Here is a 26,960-nt window from a genome sequence, read left to right on the forward strand (position 1 = left end):
TTGATACGTTTAATCTGCTGGCTGTTAGGTTTTTCAAGTTTTTTGCAAGTTTTTAATCCCTGCATTTGAAAAAACCTGCAATATGCTGGAGGGCTTTTACCCCCATGTGAGCCTGCAGGGAATCTGTGTGTGTCCAGTGCTTCCTTAAGTCAGAAGCAACTCTGGCATTATATTTCCCTGCTTTTCTCTAAACAAACCTTGAGTTATTTCTTAGACGTTTTCAGTAACAGCATAGGTGCCTTGAAGTTTTCATAGAGAATGATTCCCAAATCCTCTTTAGTTCTGTGATACTAGAGATAGGTGACTCTGCTTAGGCTAAAGATAGATCCCCTGCTTGCTGGCTGCCTTGCTGGAGTGGTTCAGCTTAGAGCAGATGGCCATAAATGGAAAGAGCAACTGAAGAGAGACAGCTACCTTGGCCAGAGTGTGGATAATGGGCAACAGGTGTTCCTGCAGTCACCACTTTTGAAAACCTTTACAAGGGTGAGGAATATGGAGTTAGCTGTGAATAGAATTGTAATTTTGCGTGGTATACTGGGGATTTTTTAGTGTTGCTGCTGTGTTCAAGGTGCTGTGATCTGCACTGTATCAAACTTAACTGTTCTCTCTTGAAGTTGCATTATTTTTGATTAATTAGTTTTCCTGAACTTGCAGAACTTGAAAAAAAGAACTATTTTTACCTTTTTCCCTTAGTTTTTGCATTAAGCACACTCTATACTGTTTGTTGTGATTTGTGTTTTTTTTTAACAACCAACCTGCTAAAATGAACTCACAATTATTTTTAATGTCAGAAACCAAAAAAGGATATATGTTTTGGAAATTAATCTTGTATTTACATATATATATGTTTATACATAGACATATATATGTATGTATTTATCCAATAGACTCAAAATTTGAAGAGAGGTGACCTTTAGATTTTAATGGGATAATAGTTGGCGATGGTACTATTTCTCTGTTCTACTGCATTAAATTGTAATCATCCTCATCACAATCTGGTTTTTTTTTCTGGTTAATTTGGAGGCAGAAGACAAATCTCAGTTTCTTTCTGTAAGGTCTTAAACTCCTCATGGAAATGAGGAGCTTGCTTGTGAACCAGAAATCTAATCTAGGAAGTGACAGTGTCAGTTCTGCTTGTCTTATGTCTTCCCTAAATATTTCTGTTGACAAGAAGGTACAAAAGATATCAAGACATCTGATAATCTTGTGTTTTTCATGTTAAAGTATAGTTGTACAGGGATGCATGTGGACTTCTGTAAGTAACCTGTTCTCATAATTTTTTTTGTATCCTCCTGCAGTAGAAGCATCAGTTCATGGCAGTAATGTGCACTGCACAGATAAGACAATTGAAGCTGCAGAGGCCTTGCTTCATATGGAGTCTCCTACCTGCCTGAGAGATGCCAGGAGTCCTGGTATGTCAGCCACAGTCTCTGCTCTGGGAGCCATTTCTCCTTCTACTGATCAGTAAAACAAGCAAAGTGGGAAACCTGTTTCTGTGGAGAGCTGTATGCTGTTTCAAACACTTGCCTGCATATTTAAAAACTAATGATTTCTTTGAGTTTTACATGATTTCTTCACCCTGCAACAAATTTACTTACAGATTAAATCATTTATCGGAGAGGGGTTGTTGGAAAGAGACCGCTGAGTAACGACATACTTAAAATCAATTTTTGCCCCTAAACATCATGGAATACTTTTACACTGTGCAGGTGACAGAGCTCTGGCACAGATTGACCAGAGAGGCCATGGAGACTCCATCCTTGGAGATATTAAAAAGTACAGGGTCCTGGGCAACCATTTCTAGGTGGCCTAGCTTGGGCAAGGAGTTGGACCAGGTTCCCTTCTAAGCCCAGCCATTCTGGGTTCTGTGAATCTGACATTCCAAATTGCTAAAATAAGGAGTTATTTTAAGGGAAAAGTATTTCTATTCATCTTTCTATTTTAGAAAGAATACCCCAAAACAACGTGTTACCAGTCTAAAAAACCAGAAGACCTTAACTTTGCTGGTTACTTTTACTGGTGTCCCTTCTGAAGTTACTTAAAATGTGTTGGATGAAATAATGGTCAAACTGAAATGCAAAAGCTATAAAACAAGAAAAGGAGATCAGAGTAATGATCAAAGATGAAGCTGTAATTTGTTTAAATTAAAGTTGAGTTTGGTTCTGAAGAATATTGGTATGGTACTTGTTTTTGCCTAAAACTACTGACAGGTGTGCAAGTTTTGGGGAGTTGGATTGATTTTCAAGGCGACAGGATTTTGGAGCAGAAACTTGCTACACCATTGCATATGCTTTGTTTAAAATAATTGTATGTAAGATAGATTAAAATAACCAGATAGAAACTTCATCAGATATTCTTTTTTTCTTCTCTTGTAGTGGAAGTTTTTGTCCCTCCGTGCGTGTCCACCCCAGAATTTATCCATGCAGCCATGAGACCTGATGTGATCACAGAAACCGTGGTGGAAGTATCAACAGAGGAATCTGAACAAATGGATGTATCTCCTGTTCCAACTTCCCCTGATATCCATGAACCAATGAAAAAGAAAAAGGGTACATAAGCCTTTTCATAGGAGCAATCTCAAACTTTTACTTCTATTGTCCACTGCTGTGCATGGTGCAGTTGATACAGGGGAGGATGGATTGGATGGTCTGATCTCTTTGCTCATACAGACAGATTGATGAGAGTCTGAAATGTGAGTTCTTAGAAAAATGGGTCTGCATCAAGAAAAAAGAGGGAGCAAGAGAATAAGACAGGCCATAAAAGAAGATGGTTTTTATGTTATGTATTTTAATACAAACTGGAGGAAGGATAGAATATTCAAAGAGGACTTTTGTGTGGGTAATCACTGGTGTCTGAAATATGGATATATTTGGTGAGAATGTAGACTTGGGGTTCAAGCAATGAAGCAACAGGGTAAATACTAACTTAAAACATAAATCAGTTTACAAAATCATTATAAGATCATCTTTGTGAAATTTTTATCTTTCCTGTCTAATTGGCATGTCTTGGAGGAGAAACAGTTTAGTAGAACAGTGTTTGATTCCTAAGCATTTTGCTATCACATGAGAAGTTGGCACCTGGTAAGGTTGCTCTCTCTGGTCTAGCAGTTTTGTTAGAGGCATCAATACAGTTCACATAACTTCAGGAATATTGATTTAATAGAGTTTCCAGACATGCTGAGATGGAATGTTTACTTGTAATTTAGAGGGAAACAAATGCAATGTAGTGATAAAATGATACAAATCCAAGATCTGTGAGTCTTAGATTTAATAAAAATGCACATTAACTTGTCTGCAATTGAGTTAAATCTTCCTAAGAAGAAAGCAACCAAATGATAATTACACTGGATAATTACTTAGTAGTAATCTAAGAATCTAAGTTTATCCATACCTGTAGCAAGGAAACAGCAGGGGTAAAATAGACAAACTGCTTTTTCAGCAAAGGCAAACTATAAAATTTTACTCTGCATATGATTAATTCTTCTTTTTCTCCATGTATTATGTGCAGCTGGCCGTAAACCCAAGACCCAGCAATCAGCCTTATCAGATGGATCTCCAGATCTAGGTATAAAGAAGAAACCTAGAGAAGGCAAAGGTATATTGTTCCATTCATTGAGTTTTTAAAAATAAGCAATGTATGTGCATGGTATTTATCACTGGAAATGTACATGTATTTAAAAATGTGATGGATGAGATGGTACTGACTTTATATTAGAGTTTCATTCAATGTCTTCAAATTTGTTTATACAAGATGTAGCACGAGGATGTGTGCTCTAGGGGTCTCCTCTAGTATCCTCCACAGTTAATAGGCTTTCTCATTTTTTATTTGCTTTACTTTGTGGTTATTTTGACCTGTGATGTCTTTTGTGTTTTGCATCAACTTAGTGCTGCACACATAACTTATTAAGCTATTGCTGTAATATTTGCTTTCAAGTAGAGGCAGCACATGAGCATTTAGAAAGGTGATGGTTGGAAATATGATTTCTTAGTTAATTGACAAACTTCAGTGGGAATATATTCCTTGACTAATAGGTTGAGTTTAGTTTAAGGGGAAAAACAAATGATGATGTGTTTCTGTATTGGCTGAGTGGAGAATTATGTGCAGAAGAGTTGCAGTTTCCTAATGTTTCTCCTGATAAGTAGAGGTTCCTTTCTTGGACTCCAAGCCCCTGCTATTCATTCAGCAAGAAGACAGACTGGGACATTTGCTCACAGGTTATCTTTGAGGTGGTGTGCAGTGTGTCAGCTCTTCCCCTGGCTACAGGTGAAAAATCTGCATCTCTTCTCCACTCAGTGCACTGACAGTTGTTTGGAGATGTTGCTATAGCTGGGAGTAACAAAGTTCAGTGAGTTGGAGTATCAGAATGCTAGCTGAAAGAGTGTGCAGTGGTCAGCTCGACTGTTACTTTGACATTTGTTTGAAAGCAAGGTCTCTGCTGTTTACGTAATTCTTTATCTGGCTACAGCTCCTGAGTAATCATGTTTGTCAGCAGGGCAAGGAAGAATGGGACTGACTTCATGGAGATGTTTGCTCATGGGAACCAGTGCAAACACTAATTAAATTTCCCTGCAGTGCCCATAGTTGCTTTAGATTTGGTGTAGCAGTAGACTTCAGTGGAGATGACAGATTTTGTATCTGCTATATTTAAAAATATATCTTGTTTAATTATTTCCTTTTTTTTTTGTGCTCTTCTTGAATCCTTACCTTTCTTTCTATTTCAGATTTTAGTATTACAGCTTTCCATTACCTGAACAGTACTTTCCAATTGTCCCCAGTCCTAGTTTCCTGCACAAATAATTAGGAAAAGGATGACTGTATTTCTCCGTTTTCCTTTTTGTGCTGGTGAATTCGGCTCTATAGCTTCTGGTTTTATAAAGTGGGAGATAGTAATGCTTTGTGGTTCTTGGGAGATTTTTTAGTTTTCTTTTAAATTTATTTCTATGGCCCTTCATAATGACCTACATATGTCTCTTGTTCTCATTAAGTATCACATTCCATATTTAATACTACAACTGGAATGAATTAATTTTTTTCTTGATGTCCTGCAAAATACTTTGTTAACTGGATTTAATTTTTGTTACTTATTTTAACAAATCACTTGCAAAGGTAGGCTATTTCATATGCAGCATGTTTTTGGACAACCAGGAATTATTCTACAGTTCAGTACTATCAGAGTTAAGCCATGGAGAAGGAGAGGTGATTGTGCACATTTAGAAAGGGGATCCCTTGTTGGCATTCCTTCCTTTGTGCATTCTGGGTACTTTCCGGTGCAAAATGAGGCAGCTTTAAATCTGATTTAATTGTGTCCTACAGTTTCTTTATTCTCTTGAATTTTCTGTTTGCTATCTACTGCCCATTTATATTTTTGCAAAAATTTTGCTGCAGACCTACAGCATTTTGTGGTCCCCCTAGAAATTCTCTAAGGAGCTAACGAATAAAACCCCAGGGATTAATTCCCTAAAATGGAGGATGATTTAAAGATTCTCGAGTTCTCTTGTTGACTCTTTCCTCATGTAGGTCTTATTCAAATGTCTCTGCAATCTAGTTGGATTTTGGTAGCTCTTGAGTGAGTACTTACTGTTGTTTGGAGAACATTGTAAAGTAACAGTTTTCTCTATGAGGTTCTTTTCCAGAAGACGGAACCTGTGATCTTTTTTACGCTTTGAGGTTTTCAAAGATAGCTGACTTCTCAAAATCTGCAACAGTGGTCTCTAATCTGCCTTAATTTATTTTAATTATCTTTGCATGGCATAACAAGTGCCATGCTAAGCCATTAAATCTCAAGAATTAATGACCTTTTTTCACACACGTGCAAAAGCATAATTTGGTCTGTGTCCTTGTAGGTAAAGGATTGTTATTAATATTCTTAGTTGTCCCTTCTCAGAAACTTGAGGATTCTTTTCCAGCTGTACAAATTGGAATGTGATCTGCTTTTTTTCTTTGGGTTCTTTTCCCCTCTTCCTAGATGCACATGGTGTGGTCAGAGTGCAGACAGACCCTGTGCTACATTCCTGACAGTCACAAACCCCTTCCTGGGGCTTCTCCAGTGAAGATGGAACCTCTTGAACATCTGCATACAAGTGCATTGAATTCTTTAGTCTGACTTCATTTTATATCCCCCTAAATACAGAAGGGTGCATAGGATTTCTGCCCTGTAAATACTTGCTTTTAAGAAATTGGACTGGCTTTGCACCTAGAAGGATGTTGGCCACTCTGCAACATCCATTTGAGAAGGGTTAGGACATGGGGCTGTCACCAGCCACTGTGAGAGCCCCAGATCCTGGACAAACTTAACCACAGTTGAGATGGTTTTCTGCTGCAGGTTATATACCTTTTGAAAGCTACTTATTTACATCCTCCTGTTCTGCAGTGTCATAAAATATACTGGCATTTGCATGCCCTGTTTAATCAAAGATGAGAAGAAAATTCTAGTGCTCATCCTGCTGAATAGATAGGTACTGACTTGGAACTACCTCCTTAAATTTCATTTCAAGAACTGAGAATCAGTGCTGGATTGAACAGGCTCCTGTGCTGTATCCAGATCCCTTGGATTAGCTCCTTTCAGAATGTAAATATTTATGGAAACCTCACTAAACTTAACAGAATCAATGAATATGTGCAGGTTACATCCTCTGTGTAACATGACTTGTAACACAGGTCAAATGGAGAACTTTCTGTTATCTTTAAAAGTGGTTTTCTAACCCATAAATGCTTTCTGATTATAGGAAATACAACGTACTTATGGGAGTTCCTTTTGGACCTTCTTCAGGACAAAAATACATGTCCTCGATATATTAAATGGACTCAGAGAGAGAAAGGAATCTTTAAACTTGTGGATTCAAAAGCTGTCTCCAGACTCTGGGGAAAACACAAAAACAAACCTGACATGAACTATGAGACTATGGGAAGAGCTCTGAGGTAACAAACTCTTAGATACTTAAGTTATCTACTACAGTTTAAAATCTGATTCTTAATTTTGCCCGTAGAAATTTAAAAGTTCTGAAATTTTAAAAGCTTTGCCCTTTTGCAGATTTAGCCTCCAGTCTTGCACTCCTTATAACTTTTTATGTTACCAGTAAATTTGAAATTTTAATTCCTGAAGTATTTATTTGAAACAGAAGATTTTTTTTCAGGTAGATCCTTCAGATCCTTTGCCCAGTGTTCTAGCAGCTTTTTTCCCTACCTTCTTACATTGTAGATTTTACTGTGATTACTTCAAGTTTTCTTGTTAACATAGAATTTTAGGTTTTCTTTAAAATCTGTCATTACGTTGCTTACTACTTAATTGTACTTTCCTTGCAGATACTATTATCAAAGAGGAATCCTGGCAAAAGTTGAGGGACAGAGGCTTGTATATCAGTTTAAGGAGATGCCAAAAAATATAGTTGTCATAGATGATGACAAGAATGAGTCCTGCAATGAAGATTTGTCAATGCCTGCAGATGAGAAGTCCCTGGAACGAGTGTCTTTATCTGCAGAAAACCTTTTAAAAGCAGCAACCTCTGCACGTGGAGGAAAAAATTCCTCTCAGTTAAGCTGTACCAGAACAGAAAAAGCAGTCACCAGAGTTGTGAATATTGCCTCACCAGCTCATGACACATCCTCATCTCATCCTTCTACTACCACTGCTACTGTCCCAGTAACAACAGCTCCCAGGTTTGTGTTCATGGGCCTGTTAAATTTCCAAAGTCGTATTGCTAGATGTGCACAAGGTTTGGGGTTGGGTTCTTTGCTTGCTTTTTTTTTTTGGCTTTTTAATTTCTTTTTTATAGTTTGGTTTGAGTGTTTTTATGAACCCGTTAAAAACCTTTCTCCCTTAGAATTGTCCCTCCTTGTCATCTGTAATGGTGCCCTGTGTTTTGGCCTAAACACCCATGTTTATTTTGTAGGACTGTTCGTGTGGCAATGCAAGTGCCCGTTGTCATGACCTCTCTGGGACAGAAAATCTCAACCGTGGCAGTGCAGTCAGTAAATGCAGGCTCACCGTTAATAACCAACACAAGTCCAACCACAGCAACAACTCCAAAGGTAGTAATCCAGACAATCCCTACTGTGATGCCAACCTCTGCTGAAAATGGAGACAAAATCACAATGCAGCCCACCAAAATCATCACCATCCCTGCCACGCAACTCACGCAGTGTCAGTTGCAAACAAAAACGGGCCTGTCTGGGTCAGGAAGCATCAACATTGTGGGAGCCCCACTGGCTGTTCGAGCACTAACCCCAGTGTCCATAGCTCATGGGACACCAGTAATGAGACTGTCGGTTCCTGCTCAGCAGGCCTCTGGCCAGACTCCTCCCAGGGTGATCAGTGCCGTGCTCAAAGGCCCAGAAGTTAAATCAGACACAGCCGCTTCCAAACAGGAATGCGAAGTGAAAACGCTGCAGCTGGTAAAAGAGGAGAAGCCAGTGGATGGAAGCAAGACTGTGACCCATGTAGTAGTAGTTAGTACACCCTCAGCTATTGCCCTTCCTGTGACAATGAAAACAGAAGGAATCATCACATGTGAGAAATGAAGAATAGGTTTCTTCAAGCATGGACTTCTAACTGTTACGGTTTTGAATATACTGACATAACTGGGGGAGGGATGTGGATGCCACCACCAAGTCATAAAGGAGAGTTTTGGAATGTTAATAAACATGCAGATGTTGAAGACTTACTGAAAAAAAAAAATTATTTTCCCGTGTTTCAGTGGGAATTAAACCACATTGATATGCTGATAAAAACTGCCTCTTCCAGTTGGGAAACAGCTGAACCTGTGGAGAAGGGAAGAGAGAGGGACTGAAAAGGGACCAAACAATTTCACTACGCTACCGGTTACCAAGTTACACTAAGACCTGAAACACTAAGAGAGAGCTGTGTGAGAGGTTTGCCTTGGTTTTTAGTTTTCACGGGGAGAGGAAAGTCTCATTGTTACACAAATGGCAAATTTGATGCATTTTATGTATTTCAAACCAGCGATTACTACTGTGTGCCCACAGTACTCAACTGGTGCTATGTGAAAAACTATGCTACTAGGTGTTGTAGGAAGTGAAATAAAGGAGATTAAAGAGCTTCTAAAAGAAGACAGAGGCCTAGAGGGGTTTTTGTATCATACAGCTTAAGCAGATTCAAATTGAAAGCCTTAGACTGATTTTCAGTTATCTTTCTTGAAATAAGCTAATGGCTTGTTTGTGTAAAGCTTTTTTATTAAAACAAATTTTTTAAAAACCTTGTACCTAGCACAGTATTGTTATAGAATAACATGTAACATATTTTGTATGGTAGTTAAAAGTCTGTCTAAATTTCTTAATCGTGGACAAAGTAGCAGCAGGTTTTCTGCCTTCTGCTGTACCATGCCTGTTTCTCTCACTTAGCCTTGACATCTGTGCATACATTTCAGTTTCAGCTCTACTCTCACTTCAAAGGTCACGCCCAGCATGAGCTTTTGTCAGGTAGTTCTAAACCTGTAAATTTTTTTAGTTGAAGTTAAGAGGGAAGTACCAGTGTTCAGAACGAACTATAATAGTTTGTATATTCAACATTTGAAGTATATTCTATTTTGTTGTACTCTTGTTTCAAAGTGTATTCAAGTAGGTTTTACTGAAATACAGAAAGAAAATTTAATGGTGTTTGTTGTGCTTTTTATTTTTTCCTTCTTCCTTTCTGCTAACCTCTTAACCTTTTCTTATTTGAGATCTTCCAGGCGTTTATCCTAATATAGATGATACAGTGTGAAATTTTGGGACTCTTCCTGCTTCAAAGGGCTGACCAGCTCTCTCACTCAGTTGTTTGAATACCTATGAAGCTTGCTGTAGCTGATGAGGTAACTTCTGGCAGGGGTCTAGTTCTTAGACATTTTCAGGATGAGCATACATATGGGCTCTGTGAACTACCTAACTGCTCCTCCAGCTACATCAGATATTAGCTCCATATTTCCAGTCCATGTGCACAGCTTGAAATGTAGCTTACCCTGGTTTCGTGGCCACCACACTGGCACATCAGCCTGTGGGTAGTCAGGTGCCCCGTGGACCCCCAGTTCATAGAGATGTGCCTTGAAAAGTCTTCAGGGCAGGAACTTGGCTAATCTTGAAATTATTGAAGTCTAAATGATCATCTAAGTACTTCATGCCTGGAGGAGCAATTTTAACAGGTGTCTGGAACTGAGGTCTTCTGTAATGCTAAAAGACACCAGAATTAAATACTTTACATGCTGAGAGCCAGGTTACTTGTAGAGTCCTAGCAGCAAGGCCCATTCTTCCCTTCAGCTGGTTAAGAAAAGTGGAAATAGCTCCACACAGCCAGGCCAGCATGTGGGGGACTATGAAAGGCTTCTGGAAAAAACTATTCTTTTTCGTCCTATTGAGCAGGGAAGTGGAGTTTAAGAACAAAATGAAGCTGAAGCAGATAAAAAATGGTGTAGAAGGCAGCAATCCCTTCTATTTGCAGCAATCCAAGGAATCAAAGGTTCTTACACACGAACTGTGTTTCTGGCATGGAGTAGAGGACGAAGACCCCTTCACACAAGGAAATGGAGAGAGAAGAGGACTTCTTTTTTCTAAGAAAGAGGTAGGAAAGGGAAGTAGGGGAAGCTGGGCCATCACTTGATTAATTTGGCAGTCTGAGAGGCACTAATGTTCTGTGTAAAGGGAAATGGAGCAGTGTAAAGAGAGGCAGGTGGAACAAATCAGAGCCAAAAGACAAGAGAGAAACAAGTGTTTTTAAACCTACACGTGTAAGTCCAGTCTGTAAGAAACCCTGTTCTAAGTGGCTGTTGCTTGATAGTATCTGAAAGAGGTGCTGTATCTCAGCATGAAATACCTATGTCGAGTATTTGTAATTAAGACCCTTCCAACACCTAATTTAGATACACTGGAAGTCAAATGGGGACAAACTATCTTCCTGGAATTAGATAAGGATCTCCAGCTGATGACCTTCTTTTAATGCCAAGACTCCACTATGTAATGGCAAAAACTAGAGGAATGAAGGCACCCAGCTCCACTACTGGTGGGGTAGTCAGATCTGAGACACTGCCAGGGCTGCATCTTGCCACGGAACTGGTGATGGTCCTTTGGCTCTCTCCCCTGGCCACCAGTGAGTGGCACATGACCCTGGTTTCCAGAGGATATTTACTGGTTCATGAAGTGCTGTGAGAATCTCAATGTGTGAGGATGTGCTGTAACTGAAATGGAAAGGGGACTTAACCCGATTCTGTACATTAGTACGTTTTTACTGCTGCTATTGGAGGACATCCCTCAGGATGAGGGAGCTTTGGTCAGGTTTGTAACATCTGAAACAAATGAAAGGAACGCTAGAATTTTGAAATAGTATGTAGCTATACTCCCAGGCTTTTGCAATCCCATTGAAAAACCTGTTGTTTTGTACATGTGTGAAAGTGGGACTCCCTTTTATATCTGAATCTGGTGGCTCATGTAGAAGGGTCCAGGCCTAACTCATCCTTGGCAAGCAGTAACTCGTAGATCTGTGGGTAGAATGAAACTTGTGTGAAGTGAGGATGCTTTATACAGAAGGCATTGAGACATACACAGACTTAGTAGCACTGATTTTGCAGATAAAAACTACTTTTATTTTTCAAAACCACTGTTTTAAGTTATAGAATGAAAATGGTATCGCTGTGTAATCCACAAGGAAAAAAAATCTTAACTATGAGTTGCAATTCAGAATAAATGTCTGAGTATCAGAAATAAGAAAAGTTGAAAGGGGAACCCCATTCCAGAGACAACTGTTTTTGTTAACTCTCTGTTGCACATCTTTCCCAGTGAAGGGTTCTGAGTTCTGGGCCTTGACACAGCTCAGGTTGTCTGGGTAAAGTGTGCTGAAAGGAAGGCTGAGCTCTTGGGATCCTCTGCTAATTGATTTCATCAGCTTTGTGTCTTTGGAGAGTTATATCTGAGGTGATCAGGGATGAGTGAGCCAGGGGCAGTCAGAAATTGAGGAGAAAATTGAAGGTGCTTGAAGCCTCAAGTTCACACTCAGCAGGACATGTGCAGCATCCCAGCTGCATGTGAAGTTTGTTACTGGCAAAACAAGTTAAGTGCAGTTCTGCCTTGTAGAGACAGTTCAAATAGCAGGTGTTAAGCTTATTAAGAAGATCCAAATCTATGTATTTGGAATCGAATTGTTCTCCAGGAGAGATAGTGTTTTAATAAGCTTGCAGCAGCTTCTGCCTTTCAGCAAATTAAATAAGTGGGTCATTTCTTCCTGCAGCTTGAGAATGAGGGAAAAGTGTCACTGCTAAAGCTAAGGCATCCTTTATTCAAGATGAAAGCAAGGGATCTGTGGAGACTTTTTTTAGCCTTGGTGTGCTTATAAGGCATCCATAAGAATAGCTTGGAAGACTTTTTTTACTGTTAAGTCATACTGCTACAAAGGAAAAAAAAAATCCTTTCTGTTTCTTCTGAAAAATATTTAGGGTACTGATATTTATAGCTGGCAAAAGTATTTCAGTGCTGTAGGCTTGCCTCTTGCTGCATAAAAAAAAGCAAGAGCAATAATCCATTAAAGTTTCCAAAGAAGTCTCTCTGCAAAATAAATTATGGCATGTACTGGAATAAAAGGCTGAAGCTGCCTGGGAACTTAGCAGTTAATTTCTGTGGCCTGTCTACCTGTTTATTGAAATCCAGCAGAAAGGGTTCACCATTGGGCTGTAGCAGGCAGAACTGCCCCAAGATGGGAAGAGTCCCCAGCCTTTTCAGTTATTCCCCCCGCCTTGCCTTCAAAATTACCCTTTAAGGAGTGGAAGCAGTGAGCACCTACTGTAACATGTCCAGGATGAAAGAAGAATCCCAGCCCTTTCCACTTCAGAAGAGGTTCTGCAGTGATGGCAGTATCATATAAATCATGCTCTTTCTCAACAGTTAGGTTTCTTACGTAGGAGAATGAATGTTGTAAGCAAGGGTATGAATTAAAACGTCTTAAGAACCATACAGATACCATATACTCCACTGTGAGAGTGACAGTGGGAATTCTGCAGCTGTGATAGTTCAGTTCCTGCTAAAAGCCTCTCATAATCCAGCCTGTGGCTGTATGCTGTGGCAGTGGGAAAGGTGCCACGCTGATGGACAGACACCTCGACTGGCCTGAGGAAAATGGAGCTGCTTATACAAAAGTGAAATGAAATCATGAGCTTTTTGGTGGGAGTGGTGGGGTTTTTGGTTATGGTTTAGTTTGTTTTTAAGTACAGACCTGACCTTTGCTCTCAAGTCAGAGCTTTCTACCACAAGGGTAGTTTCTTCCAGAAACTGCTGAAAGGAGTTTGGATGGAAGCTCCAGCTTCTGGTTGTTTTTGTGGTAGATGAGCAAGGATTTGACCTACTAAAGATACTGTCTTATAGGCCTACATTGTGGTGTTGATTTTAGAAGTGTTTAGCTGAAGATGACTACAGACATTAATTAATGGGCATTTGAATTATTTCTTCTCCTTGCAAGACCATCTGAGGGAAGGTCCTAAGAGAAAATAATCCTAAAGGAAAAGCACTGCATCTCACCCCCTCTGCACAATTGAGGACAGCCAGCACCATAAAAAGGAAGCTGTCAGTGTCTAATCGGTATGAAAAATGGCAGCAAGGCTCAAAGGCCTGTCTTTTTGTGCATGTGCATGTCTTGCCCAAAATCTCCCCCAAAAGTGTCACCCTTCTGGCTTCCAAGGATAGTTTGCTCTTTCTAAAATTCCAGCCAAAGGAGGTGTTGGCATGTTTGTTGCAGGTGCCTGGTAAGAGTATTCACCAAGGCCATTGTCTCCTTGGTTGTAAAATCCTTTCTGTCTGGGGAAAGTCAAATCCACATAAATCCCAGGCTGGTTAGAGGAGCCTATGCTTGGAAGCAGACCACTGCCCTCATCCTGCAAGGGTCAGGAGCGTGTGCAGGGTGTGTTACAGCTGCACAACAGCACTTCATTTGTTTGCCTGATGAGGAGTGTTTGTGTGGGAATTTGGGACTTCCACTCACCAGACTCTGTATTCCCCTTCTCAGCAATCCAAATACAGTAATTTATGGGCTGTGTAAAGGTCACACCTGTGGCGTTTCTTCTCTTCCAATGAGGTCTTAGAAGAAAGTGGCTGATACAGCTGCCTTTTGTCAGGGGCCAGCCTTCCCAGGCACACTTAGCAGCCCTCAGGAAGGAATTCTTGCACCTTGCTTTGCAGGACTAGCTAGGTTTGTAGCTCCACCCAATTATTGGAAAGGGGAGTATTTACAGTAATACAGTGTAGGTTTCCTCTCTAACTAGAAGAGCGAGCAGCTTAACAGCTAAGCATAAGTCCTTTCCCTTCAGACTTGTGAAATTTGGACATTCCAAGCTGAAGAAAGTGTGCCGTGAAGGCAAAGCAGCCATGCCACTTTGAAGTTAGGGGTGGGGAAAAGAGGTCTGGAGGGGAAGCATCAGCACCAACCTGAAGCTCAGACTAGTTGAGACAGGTCACCTGCTTGGCAACAGAAACTTGGGACAGTGAAGTGAGAAAGACAGCAGCAGAGATATTACCTTTTTCCAAAGAGTTTTATTAATAAACACCTGGAACATTTAAGAGTTATTATGCACCCTACTTCACATGGAAATACTGCTTTATTTGCCCTGCCATATCTTCCTCAACTACCTAAATGTCAGCCCAACTCCAACTGTTGTCCCTCTTCCCTCCTCTCTTCCTATGTCATTTTCTGGCATAATGGCATGTTTACAATCCATATATGCAATTCCTATGTCACTATGACATCACAGGAGTTAACATACTAACACACCATACTGACACACCTCTGTTGTAGCCCAGCTGCTTTGCCAGAGTTTCCTGGGTCACAGGAGGCTCCTGAACACTGTCACTGTACGATTTCCAATCAGATGCAGGATCACCAACTTCTCTCAATAAATACATTTTATCTTATAACAGGTTCCAGTGTAGCTTTATGTTCTGAAGATAAATAAAAGAAAATCTTTCAACATTAAGACTGGCCCTTTACTGAAACAGCAAGATTGACAAAACTACCACTTTAAACTTTAAGAAAAGTAATACTCAAAGCAGAGGAAGAAACAGTCCCTGCTTAGCTGTGTCCTCCAGAGGGAAGCACAGAAGAGATGAAGGTACAGTCACTGCACAGCCTACAGGCTCTGTGTGTGTGACAGACACATGCACATTGTTCTGGAAAAGTGAGGGTATTACTCTAGGTCATAGTCAGCTTCTGTTTCCTCATCTGCTCTTACTGGAGGGGGCCTTCCTCACACTTCTAATGAATTTGTCATCTCAGGTCATGGAAAAATGACATGACCACACTACTATGAGCTCAGCATTTTGTCTAAACTGCATTAAACTTCCTTCATATTGCAACAAAAAAAGATTTAAGACAATCTTACTGGGTACTCGAACCTCATTCCCTTTGGTACTTGCAGAAGCTTAACATGAAATAAATAAAATTAGCATGCTGTCAGGGCAAGTTGTTTTACAAACACAAGTGTTTTGATTTAAATACTAAGGCCTCCACATTCATTAGAGGATTAAATCCTTAAAACAGGGGGCTTAGTGAAAGGATAAAGCTCATTTCCCTTCTAGTTTTCAAACCCTGACGTGGCAAGAAGAGCATGATGAGAACACTGGCTTCCTTCTTCCTCCCTCAAAGGCTCCACATTAATGAGGGCTGAACAGCAAGTGTAACTCCCCATAATGGTTAGTCAACAGTATTTCCTCATCTTTCAATAGCATCTAGCTTCAAAGGTTTTCTCTAAAATAAAAGACTGGTGAGTTCAGACACTGCAATAGCAGGTGGCATTCCAAGACATTACAGCAGTCTGTCAGGGTCCTGATTAAAACTAAAGTCACACACAAGGGACAGGTGATCGGAAGGGTAATTGAACGAGGGCAGCCTGTTGGGCCCAATTTGCTCTTCAGTCAGCAAGCCCAGGGCTGAGGTCACATTCAAGGCATGCTGGGAATACCAGATATAATCCAGCGTGTGCCGGCACTCTCCGGAGGGCCGGATCTTCCAGGTGGTGTAGGGGGGCTCCGACTGCCCGTCGGGGCTCAGCAGCTTGTACGCACTGTTTAAATTGAGGCTGGAGTTGGAAAACTCCCTGTACACCTCCTCGGTGGGCTCTGCGTTGAAGTCTCCGCACACAATCAGGGGGATCTTGGCTCCTTGCGTGATGCTCTTCAGGTTCTGCAGGAGGTCGCAGCCCTGGGCCGAGCGGAACCTCTCCCAGCCCGTGCGGGCTTTCAGGTGTGTGACGGCGATGCAGAAGAGCCTGCCGGTTTCGTGGCACTTCAGCGTCTGGGCGATGGCCACCTGGTTGGTCTTGAGCTTCATGGCCGTCAGCCGGATGTTGGCGCTGCTGACCAGCTCGAAGCGCTCCTTGAGGAAGAACATGGCGCAGCCATCCGGCCCGTTGTTGTGCTCCACGTCCAGGCACGGCGACCACGGCTTCGGGAAGAAGGTGCACTGGTAGCCCAGGCGGCTCAGCAGCGGCTCAAAGGTGTCGAAGTAGTGGTCGACCTCCTGAAGGCACAAGATGTCGGGCTTGTACGCCAGGATTTCCTCCAGGATGAGGCACTTCCTCTCCTCCCATTTCAGAGCTTCCATGGGGCACTGAACAAAGTTGTCTTTGCCTTCCCCGAGAGCTGGAATTAGCAAGGAGGGGGCACAAAAAACCCTAAAGTTAGTAGCTGAGACAGCCCGTCATCCCCCAGGTTTTAGCAGTTTACATACAGGTCATGGGTTTTCCAGGAGTAGTTGGTGACTTTAGGGGTACCAACAGGTGTGAGAACCCCTTTTCAAGTCACTGGAGTCACTCCAAAAAATTAAATTCCTTTTACAGACAAGACATCTTAAGATTTTCTCCCCCTCTGCCCACTACACAAGGGCAAGTACTTCCACTTAAGCCAAAATAAAATAAAGTAGGTTAAAGTGACTTAACTGCAGAAGGTTAAGGCAAGTCCCTATGAGGGAAATTTCCTGCACCAAAAGATTTTAAGATGAGGCTGCTGCACTCGTCAACTTACAACCTTAATTTTAACTGCTAGTTTTGAATCATTTTTAAGCATTAAGAATTCCCGTAGCAGATCTGAATTTCTGAGTAGTTCACCAATAAAATAATCAGAAACTGAAGAGAAACTTTACACATAAAACTCTGGAAAAGGATGAGACTTCTCTGGGGCTAACAACCACCTAAAACTGATGGGTCACAGCTTTTAGAATACACTGTGTTCAGTTAAGACAGGAATTCAGGGCTACCTCTGGCATCAGAGTTGCAAAGGAGAGACCTTTTTTCCTTTCCTATGGGAGAGAAGGAAAGCCACTATTTCTAGTGCCCAAAATATTCCCCCTGGCCCTCAGTTAGCTGTATCTCATGTAGGTCACTCCTCTCCCTTTGCTCTGCCAGGGTTTTCTTTGCTGCATTTGGTCTCAAGGCCATACCTGGGGCTCCCAAGCATCTCCTACCTTGGGCGAGGATGTTCCACTGCATGACCCGGATGGGGCGGTGGTTACTGGCAGTGTTTTTCTTCAGGTTCACAAAGTTCCTCTGAAACCGGGGTGGCCTCTTCTGCAGAACGATCTGACATTCCTCCAGCAATTCCTTGGGATCTATAGGATCCAGCTGTGCTGAGTCCAGCTGCTCCAGGCAGTCCTGGTGCTGGGATACAGCACCGCTGCTCAGCGTCTTGGCGAGCACGCTGTAGAGCCGGCTGGTGCTGTTTCCCATGGAACACACTGCAAGGGAAAGAAAGAAAAACTGGTGTTAGAGATGGCCCACCACAGCTCTTCTCATCACTTGGGTACCTTGTTGCAGTGCCAGCCATTGGTGGTTTGTGCAGGAGCCTGTTCCTGAGTCTGAGACAAAATAAGAAAGATGCAGAGATAGGGTTAGTCCTGTCCAGTCTCATGTTCTGCCTGTCATCAGGGGCTGCAGCCTGCAAACAGCCTGCTTGAAGACATCATGCTGCTGTCTTCTAAGGCAATAAAGAAGTCTTTCAATCAGAATAGGAGGTCTAAGATTAACTCTGCACACATTTGTAGAAAACACAATAGAGCATACTTCCTCCCTGTTCACAGAGGAGAGAGCCCGGCAGGTGGACAAATGCTGCCTGCTCCTTGTTTCACATGCAGCATTTGCTTCTGATGGAGATGGCACTCTGCGTGGCCTGCTACCCTGTGTCTGCAGACTACAGCCTGCAGGCCAGCAGGGTGACTCATTCCCTCAGGTTAGTATTTAATAGGAATCTCTGATCAGTTTCATTTATCCCCAAAGCAGTACTGTTGTCATGAGCATGAAGCAACCAGATGCTTCTGTTGGCTTAGACCTCAGGATGTGGAGTGGAGAAGGCAGCATCTCCCAGCTCCCCATCCCTGTGTTCATTCTCCTCACCCTCCTTTCTCCCTTTATGTCCTCACTCTTCTGTGCTGTGCCCCAGCTCGGCAGTGCTCCCTGCAATCCTCCCTGGGCCCCAGCCACCTCCTGTTCCTTTGGCCATCTTACATCTTGCACACAAGCTGATGCCCCCAGCTCTCCCTGCTACTGCAGCTGGCCCTCACCCAGCCCTGAGTCTCCTACAGGGAGGTGCCCCCATGCCACATGGGGTCACACTGCCACAGGATGGGGCTGCAGGTGTGTCCCTGCTCTGTTTTGCTCTTTGGCTTATGCACGGTTTGTGGTATTTCTACGCTGTGTGTGCAAGAGCTTTCCAACCCAATTTCAGGGGGAGGGCTTTGCTCCTTCAAACACAGGCAGGAAGGAGTGCTTGCACCACAGCAACTTGCATAAGAAGCAATCCTGAGTTTTGTTGTTGTCTCAACTTACTTATTTACTCTGAATGCCTTTTGCAAAGGAAATCTTAAGCAAAAGAACTTCAGTGTTGCACTGCTGTTGGCCCACAGTGGTTTTTAAGCAAGTTTATTTGTACATTTAAGTCACTTAAAGGAAGAGGATGAAATTGTCATCTTGTGCTCACATCTTGCAGCAAATTTAGGGTGTTACCCAACGTACTTGCATGTTCAGACTGAACTACAGCACTACCAATTGTAACGGCAGGCTAGAGGGGCAGGGAGTAAGATGGGCACCCTTACAGTTCAATAAACAAACTCAGGTGGAAAAGAAAGACTGCAGTATAAGCCTCATGTCCTCGTATTTAGGAAAATAGATACTTTTAAAAGACACCAAAAACTGCTTGCTTTAATATGTGTTTTGTATGTGTAAGCCCACGGGAACAGCTCCACGAAAGCTGTGCCTTTTAGTAAAAGTAATAAGAGTTCCTCAAACTGTGATGTGATCTTGAGCTCACACACATGAATGTCTTTCCAGGGAAGCCACGTGTAGTGTTTCAGTTTCTGCAGTCCTTCTCAGTTTACAATTCTTCTCAAGAAGCCAAGTAGTGCTGAAGTAGAAGTGGCATTTAACAGTGAAGGAAAACACAGAATGCCTAAGCAGGACCCTGACACAGCTGTGAGGGGAGAAGGAGGAGGAATGAAAGCATGCTCTGTGCTGGATACAAGGGTGCAGTTTACACACAATCAGGGCTGCCAGGCAGCCATGTAGAAACCCAAAGAAATCAACAGAGCTTTTAATAGATACTCCACAGGGAGCCACTCACCTATTTTTAGGACAGGTACAACCCATAGCTAAGTGCTGCAACTGGAGATAAACCCGTGTTTTCTGCTGCATCAGGGTTGCTATCAGCAGCTGAATACAGCCCCCACCACGCCATGGCTGAACATGGCTCATGTGGGGCTCTCCAAAGGAATACTGGGAAATAATCATCCTCCCAAGAAGCCACTAACAAGCTCTTAGGCTGCTTGTGGCTTGCCCTGAATCAGAGGGATGATGTTGAAAGGGACAAGGCAGGTGTAATACAGCTGGAGTCAGAGGTCTGTTGGCAAAGCCCTGAGCAGCTTACAGCTGTTACAGCAGGATCAAGGCTAAGTTCAGCCTCCACCTGCCAAGCTGCAAACAAAGCCAGAGTATTGTCTAAATCTCATCATCCCTGGGATCATGGTGTATCCAGCTCTTTATGGGCTGTAAAGCATAGCCTAACCTGTACTATGGCCCAGAACTGATCTTGACAGCTTTTAAAGTCAGTCATGTCTCAGGAAGGAAAAAGAGCTTCAGTCTTATTTTGAGGACTCGGAGAAGATTGTGTGAAAGAGGGTCTGTAAATTAAGCACTTTCAGCCCTGGTATAGGTGGTTTGAAAGTTCTTGGCTGAAGGAGAGGGCTCCTTGGGAAGATTCCAGCTTAAGATGACTGCTTATCTACACAAGTTCTTTGTACTCAGAGTGCTGAAATGATAAGACTGAGGTGTTCAGCACAACAGGGCCAGGCCAACAACCTAAACATGACAACTCCAAACACAAAATCGATTTCATTATTTCTGCAATGCTGAACCATGTCACAGCAGTCCAGCTATACAATACAATACAAGGTCACCAGTCTGAAATCTTGCAGTGCAAGCTAAGTGACCTGTAACTTGCTGGGATAATGTGTGCTGCCAGTACTGTGACACTGTGGAGCTGGTGAGGGCAGAGGCACAAACAGACTCGAGCTTGCACTGTAGCAGTGGATTGCAAACATAATTCTCTTGGTGTGATGTAACAGGGAACATCACCTCAGCAATTACTAATCAAGACGCTTACAATCAGAAAGTTCCTTCCTCTCGGCAAGGGCTGTACCTCAGCATAGTAAGGGCAAGGGAAGAGTTCAAACTGAATTAAATATAAGAGCAGGGTGTAAAGCTGAAAGGTTTCTTGCCTCATCCAGCATAGAAGAGATGAACTTCTAGGATCTCGGCAATGAGCCATCAGAGACTTTACCTTAAGGACTTTGCTTCAGAAGGGTATTGGGCCCTGACCTTTTGGGTAAGGTGAACAACATTGTCATTTTCCTTCCTTTCAGGTCATACCTCCCAGCACTGCCTTCAGCCAGAAGTCCTATTCTGTTTACAAGGCTTTCCCTGCTCCACACACCTGCAATCTGCAGCTGCATCAGCCCCCATGGCCCCAGAGGCTGGCAGCAGCTAGAGATGCCCTCCCTGGAACCCCAGTTCTAGGAATATCTTGACAGGGCACCACCCTCATGTGACAAAATCTATGCTACCACGGTATCACACTACATGTACAACCTCCGGGACAGCAAGGAGAGTTTGTCAGAGCAAGGCAGAAGCTGCCTATTCTCTACAAGCAACAACAGAAAAAAAAAGGGAACCCCAAATCCTGCCTCCAGTAATACAGAGAATCAGTACTTGGCACAAGCTCTGGAAAACTCTATCTTCATGAATGCTTTATTAATCACGAGCTCGATTCCACCAGCTCTCAGCTGCATATGTTCCTCGTCCCTGTAGTGCCATGAGGCTTCAATCCTGCCATATGGCACCCTGGCCCAGCTTCAACAGGAGGAATGGAAGCACCCTGGCCTCGTCTGGCTTTTACAACCCTCCCGTAACAGCAGCAACAGGGAATGAACTCACTTCAGCCCAACCCCAGCTGAAGGCAGTAGGGCAAAGTGGGTCTCCTGCGTGCCAGATTATGTAATACAGCTTCAAACATACTGCCCAAAGAAGTTACTCTATCCCTGGAAGTGTCCAAGCCCAGCTTGGATGGGGCTTTAAGCAACCTGATCTAGTGAGAGGCGTCCCTGCCCACTGAGGGAGGGCTGGAAGAGATGACCTTTAAGGTCTCTTCCAACCCAAACCATTCAGTGACAGAGAGTTGTGCTTATCACCCCTCCCACAGCACCAGTCTGGAGCAATGGTGGCTGCTGCTCCGAATGGTTCCGGGTGAGCCTTCTGAGCCATGGCCCGAGGGAACAGAGGGTGACTCAAGGCTGGATGTGCCCGCCGGGGTGCGGTGGGTGCGGCCCTGCCCTGATGCAGGGCTGGCAATGGGGCACACACCCAGCAGTATCCGCACAGCACAGGGGCACCGGGGCACTTTCCACGGCTCATGTGGGGAGCGAAGAAAGTATTTAACGGGCCGTAATTATTGCACGGTAGCAGAGGGTAACCTGGGCTGCACCCACACAGCGCCCCGAGTAAGAAGAGCCCGCACAAAGCGCAGCTGAAGAGGCAGCTCGGCTGTCCCCGGGCGTGCTCCCGACAGCGGCGTGTGGGCGCTGACCCCGGGGCTCAGCAGGCAGCTCGCCCCACCGATACCTGGGTGTGCTCCAAGCGCCCAGCCCACGTGTGGGCGCTCCCCGTCCCGCAGGTGGGGCACCCCGAGCCGGGAGCTCCGGCGGCTGCCCGGCCATGCTGCCCGCTCACACCCTAGAGCCCAAGGGCCGCTCCAGCGGCGGAAAGGCGGCTAGAGAAGAGACAAGAACACGCCGGTGTGGGCAGGACAGCGCAGATCCCCCTCCCGCAGCAGCAGCCCGGCTGCGACCCCGCACGGCTCCCTCCTCGGTCAGCACCCACCTGTGCGCGGCGGCGTTCCCGGGGCGGGCGGGCCGCCCGCTGCTGCCCGCGGGGCGGCGGGGCCGGGCGGCGCCGGCTGCGAGCGGGGCCGCGGCAGGCGGGAGGCCGAGGCGGCGGCGGCGGGAGCGCAGCAGAGGGCGGGGAGGGCCGAGCAGAGGCAGCGTGCGGAGCTCTGGTACATGCTCCCGGCGGGACGGAGCGGCACCGGCAGGGATCGGGCGGGATCAGCGGCGCAGAGGCTGCCGTGCCCGCCCCGCGGCCGCGCTTATAGGGGCGGCGGCGCCCCGCGCGGCGCGCACGGCGGGCACTACCACCCTCGCTCCGGGGGGAGAGACAAGGTACAAACAAACCCTCCCGGCACCGCCGCCCGCGCACCGAGCCCGCCCGCGGACACCGGCGGGGCGGAGATTTTCGCCACCGTCTCGCGGCTCCCGCTGCCGCTGGCGGAGGATGCTGCGGTGGGAAGAACGCGCCCCGTGGCCGCTCCCGCCTCCCCTGCCCCGGAGTGGAGTGGTGTGTCCCGGAGGAGGTTTCCCGGCGGTGATGTCAGCAAGGGGCGCCCTCTGCTCCCGCGGACGTCACGGTACGGTGGCTGCTCCGCCCCGCCTAAGCAAGCCTAGCCTAGCGCAGTCCAGCTCAGCCCAGCCCGCAGCAGCGGGGCTCGGCACGCCTGGGAGCCCGTCCGCATCTGCACGGGTCTGCGAGAGGCTCTGGGCTGCCTCGCTGGCACACGCGCATCCCGCTCCCCGCGCCCGCAGGACCACGTGGAGAGAAGGGCACAGCGCAGCATCCTGCATCCCGCATCCTGCATCCCGCATCCTGCATCCCGCATCCTGCATCCCGCATCCTGCATCCCGCACGGAGCCTGTGGGCCCTGGGCTGGGGAGCAACGGGGCCACCCCCGATATAGGGGGTCTGAGCTCCGAAGCAAGGACCTCTGCTGGGAGCTCTTGTTTCTTGTTCCCCCTGCTTCCCCTGTCCTCTTTGCTCTAGCGCCTTGTATCGGGGCAGAAAGGCAGCCCGGAATTTCTGTGCTGAAATTAGGGCAGTGCCCGCAGCTAGTCTGAACAGGCTTCCTTCTGAAAATGTGACTTTTTTTTTTTTTTCCCCCCCCCAGCAATATCTGATTCTCTGTATAAACTCCCCAGGATGCTGGAGGGATGCTGCTGCAGGAGCTGTGACAAACTGGCAGCATGGCTTTAGACCTGGGTCTGCTTAAGCACCCTCTTTTTTCTCAAACTTTTCCTTGCCAGGAAGATGGTATTAGGGCACAGCAGCTGTTCCCTGTGTTTCGGTGTTCCAGTGCCTGCTATCAAGGCTTTTTTTCTCCAGCTTGCTGCCTACTGGACTTAGGGTGGTTATAAGCATCCTCTGGAGACAAGAGAGAATAGTAGAATCATTTAGGGGGAAAAAGACCTCCAGGATCAAAATGAATTAAAGGTGATCCTCAAAAGAATGGTGCAAGCATTAAAAAGAACCATTGCAGAGCAACCTCACAAGAATTGTCTCAGTCCAATGCATCACAGGCTGGGCTCTGCTGCTGAGCAGAAGTCAGGCTTTGGAGAGGATCTTACCTCTGTTCTTTCTGCTGTCAGAATGAATTAATTCCCTGCAGGCTGCCTGTGTGGGTGACATGTGACCTTGTTCTAAGCTGCAAGCAAAGGGGATTTCACAACCTCCCTGAGCTCCCAAAAAACTTGTTTGTTTTGGTTTTGGGCATATATGTAGGCATGCCTCTGGGTACAGGGGAAAGGGAATTCTGACCTTCCCAGGGACTAAATTGGCCTCCAGGACTGGAAGCAAATGCAAGGTGCCATCAGGAAGATGGGACTCATCTTTTCCACTGGCATGGCATAAAGTATGTGACTTTCTAGGTGCTTATTGTGCTTTCCCCAGTGCAGGAAGTGCATCTTGGCTTGGGCAACATTGGTTGATCCCTGTCCTTGTTCTTTTAATCTTGCAGACTTTTTCATGGGCCTGGTCTTTATTTTCCCCTATAAAAAATAAACATTCTTTCACATCATGTCTTCTAAATCTTTTCTTATCCTTCTCTCCTCTAGCCTGTCCTTGCCCCAGCTCTTCCCCACTGTCTCCTGCCTACAGCCCACCAGAAATTTGCTTGTCTTTCTTTGTGTTACTCTCCATTCCAGACACATTTGTCATTGTCAGGTCGTTCTTCACCACAATTTTCATAGTGCAAGGAACTTTCCTTCCACTTTGAAGGCAGGTGCATTGCTTGTCTTTTTTTTCATCACCTTGTACCACTCTTCTTACCTGGATTTTGGAAGGCACTTTTTGGAAAGGGTCCAGAGACAACTTGGGAGAATATCTAGAGTCTTCTGGGATGATGGAATTAGCTTTTCTTTCTGCCCATCCTCTACTTCATTTGCTTCCTTGTTCAAACTTTTCTGTCTCGTTTCTAGAGCTGGGTTTGATCCCTTGTACCATTTTGATGCTTTGAACCCTCTTGGCTCTGACTGATTTCATCCCAGTTTCATCCCTGGAGGCTTGTGCTAATTCTGTTGTTCTCCTCTGTAATTTTATCTATTTGTTACTCATTTCCTTTTTTGGTTATCAAAGCATAGATGGTGATAGTCTCACAGGCTCTCTGCTGATGGTGTTTTTATCTCAATGCTGCTTTTCTCTTCAAAAAGACATTTATAGAGCAGCTGCAGTTTCCAAGGTGGGTCCTAGATCTTGCTGCTTAAACTTACACCTGGCTGTGTGTAGGCTCATCTAGCCCTCCCTAAGCAAAATGCTCTAATGTAAAATGCTGTCAAGCAAACTAAAAGCCCCAAGAAAGATAATTAAATGACAGGTAGATGATTAGTACCCCACTAACTTTTTCAGTTTTGTTTTCTGTAAAGTGAAGTAGCCTTGCCTCAGGCTGGAGCCTGAATTTCTCTGCTTCCAAGCACGTGGACCACTCCTTGAGGATCTCTGAGCTCTGATTCATATCCTTTCCACTGTAAATATGCACAGAAGACACAGAGGCTTGGCTGCCATGCAAAACTGGGAGCCCTGGTTCCCTGCAGGGCTCTGCACCTGACTGGGCTTGTCTGCTCTCAGGTCCGGGCACCCTCATCAGAGGGGAAACTTGTGACTAAGAGTTTATTTCTATGCTTGTTGTGCATGAACCTCTGTAACCAGCTTTTTCTTCCCTTTTCAAAGGACCAGCTTCTTCTGGAAGGAAAGAATGGTTGGTGATCCAAGGAATCCATGAGCTGTCCCAATGGCCCTGCCATTTCTGGTGGGATTTGGCAAAGAAAATTCCTGACAGCAGTGGCCAAGGGGATAGGTAGCCTGGGTTTTGCTGCTGACAGATAAGAGACTTGGTGACAGGCAGGCTTTGTGTCCTGCTCAGGAGATGAGGCAGCTGGGCCCCTCTCTGAGCTCCAAGTCCTCAGCTCCTGTCAGGCATTTTCTGGCATTCAGGTGCATATTATCCTGATGGCTCTTTGTTCTGCCCTCCTGCCCCATGGAAAAAACCTTGGGTTTCCCCCGGAGCTGGCTACTCATCCTCCTCACCTCCTGTTCCAGCAGATTTCTTGGAGCTGCTCACCACCTAGTGAGCTTAGCAGTTCTTAAGTAACTAATGAATGGTAGTGCAATATGTTTGTTATTAATTTTATTTTTCTGGTGACTCAAGTAGTTGGATTTAGGCCAAACCACCTCTTCGTGTGATCTCCAAGGAGTAAGGACAGGAGATTTCCTGCTTCCTGCTGTACTGCATGTGCTTTTCTCTGCTCTTTTGAGTGTTGGCTTTCCTTAACTCTGTGTGCCCATGCTTGCACGACAATAAAAAAGGCATTTGTGAAAGAAAAGGAGTCCCTGATGAAGCTGTTTTCCCACACATACCGTTCTGTTCCAAGGATTGGGAAGAGTGGTGATTAACTCCAAAATGTGAATCAGTGTTTGCTTGGCATTCCTTGGGGTGATTCAAAAGCCCTACTAGCCTTGTATGGAAAATAAAATCCGTCTGAAAATGCACAAAAGATATGATTCATTTTAGACGCACGTGACTTAGTGAAGAGAGAGAAGTTTCTTTGGGAATTGATCTCAGCTATCCCTGATGTCTGACTGATGTTTCCACAAGCTGGGAACAGTGAGCAAATGGAGAGAAGGGGTCCAGGTGAAAGGGTGAATAGGCTGTGAGAAATGTTTTTTTTTCTTAGTTTTTTTTGACCTGATCTTACCCTGGAGACGCCAATGTTCCAAACATCCTGCCCAGACTGTTAATCCGTCTCCAATGCTGTGGAAATCTCAGGACCAGCAGGCCATTGTTACTTACTGAAAAATACGTCTTTGACTGAAGTTTTTCCAGCATCTAATAAAAGCAATGATTTCCTCAAACTCCCCTGCCTTAGGATTACTAATGATGTGAGGATAATGCTCTTTCCACCTCCTTAGTCACTTCCTCCCAGCTGGTCATCCATCCCCAGTGCTTGCCTGCTCTCTCCTCCCTGCCTCACCTTGCTTTTGGGCACCTGGGAAGGAGCCAGGACTTGGGGCAAACATGGGGATCATGGTAGGTTTGAGGGAGGCTGCCCTGAAACAAGTTCAGCTGAGGTGAAGAGATTGAGG

The 26,960-nt window shown here is 44.8% G+C and overlaps 2 protein-coding genes and 1 long non-coding RNA gene across 9 annotated transcripts in view; 2 read left to right on the top strand and 1 right to left on the bottom strand.

The window, feature by feature from the left end:
- The window catches only part of ELF2 (E74 like ETS transcription factor 2), a 33,802-nt gene extending 24,195 nt beyond the window's left edge, over window positions 1–9,607 (top strand). For all 7 annotated transcript variants that reach the window (XM_088164154.1, XM_014893631.2, XM_088164153.1 and 4 more), the window contains 6 exons: window positions 1,299–1,412; window positions 2,376–2,549; window positions 3,508–3,594; window positions 6,726–6,918; window positions 7,303–7,656; window positions 7,890–9,607. In XM_088164154.1, the coding sequence (XP_088020280.1) occupies window positions 1,373–1,412; window positions 2,376–2,549; window positions 3,508–3,594; window positions 6,726–6,918; window positions 7,303–7,656; window positions 7,890–8,517 (1,476 nt within the window). In that variant the 5' untranslated portion in view covers window positions 1,299–1,372 and the 3' untranslated portion in view covers window positions 8,518–9,607. The remainder of the gene's footprint in view (window positions 1–1,298; window positions 1,413–2,375; window positions 2,550–3,507; window positions 3,595–6,725; window positions 6,919–7,302; window positions 7,657–7,889) is intronic.
- Window positions 9,608–14,476: 4,869 nt separating this feature from the next.
- NOCT (nocturnin) lies at window positions 14,477–22,674 on the bottom strand. The gene is made up of 3 exons (XM_014893635.2): window positions 22,377–22,674; window positions 17,420–17,689; window positions 14,477–16,599 (listed from the first exon to the last, which is right to left on the bottom strand). The coding sequence occupies exons 1-3, from the start codon at window positions 22,555–22,557 to the stop codon at window positions 15,764–15,766; spliced, it is 1,287 nt and encodes a 428-aa protein (XP_014749121.1). The 5' UTR covers window positions 22,558–22,674; the 3' UTR covers window positions 14,477–15,763.
- Window positions 22,675–23,028: 354 nt separating this feature from the next.
- On the top strand, window positions 23,029–26,200 carry LOC148224055 (uncharacterized). Its single transcript, XR_015803384.1, has 2 exons — window positions 23,029–24,234; window positions 25,227–26,200. It is a non-coding gene; the product is annotated as an uncharacterized LOC148224055 (long non-coding RNA).
- Window positions 26,201–26,960: the final 760 nt, after the last annotated feature.

This window comes from Sturnus vulgaris, chromosome 4, assembly GCF_052056855.1.
Source record: "Sturnus vulgaris isolate bStuVul1 chromosome 4, bStuVul1.hap1, whole genome shotgun sequence".
In the NCBI taxonomy this organism is placed as follows: Eukaryota; Metazoa; Chordata; class Aves; order Passeriformes; family Sturnidae; genus Sturnus; species Sturnus vulgaris.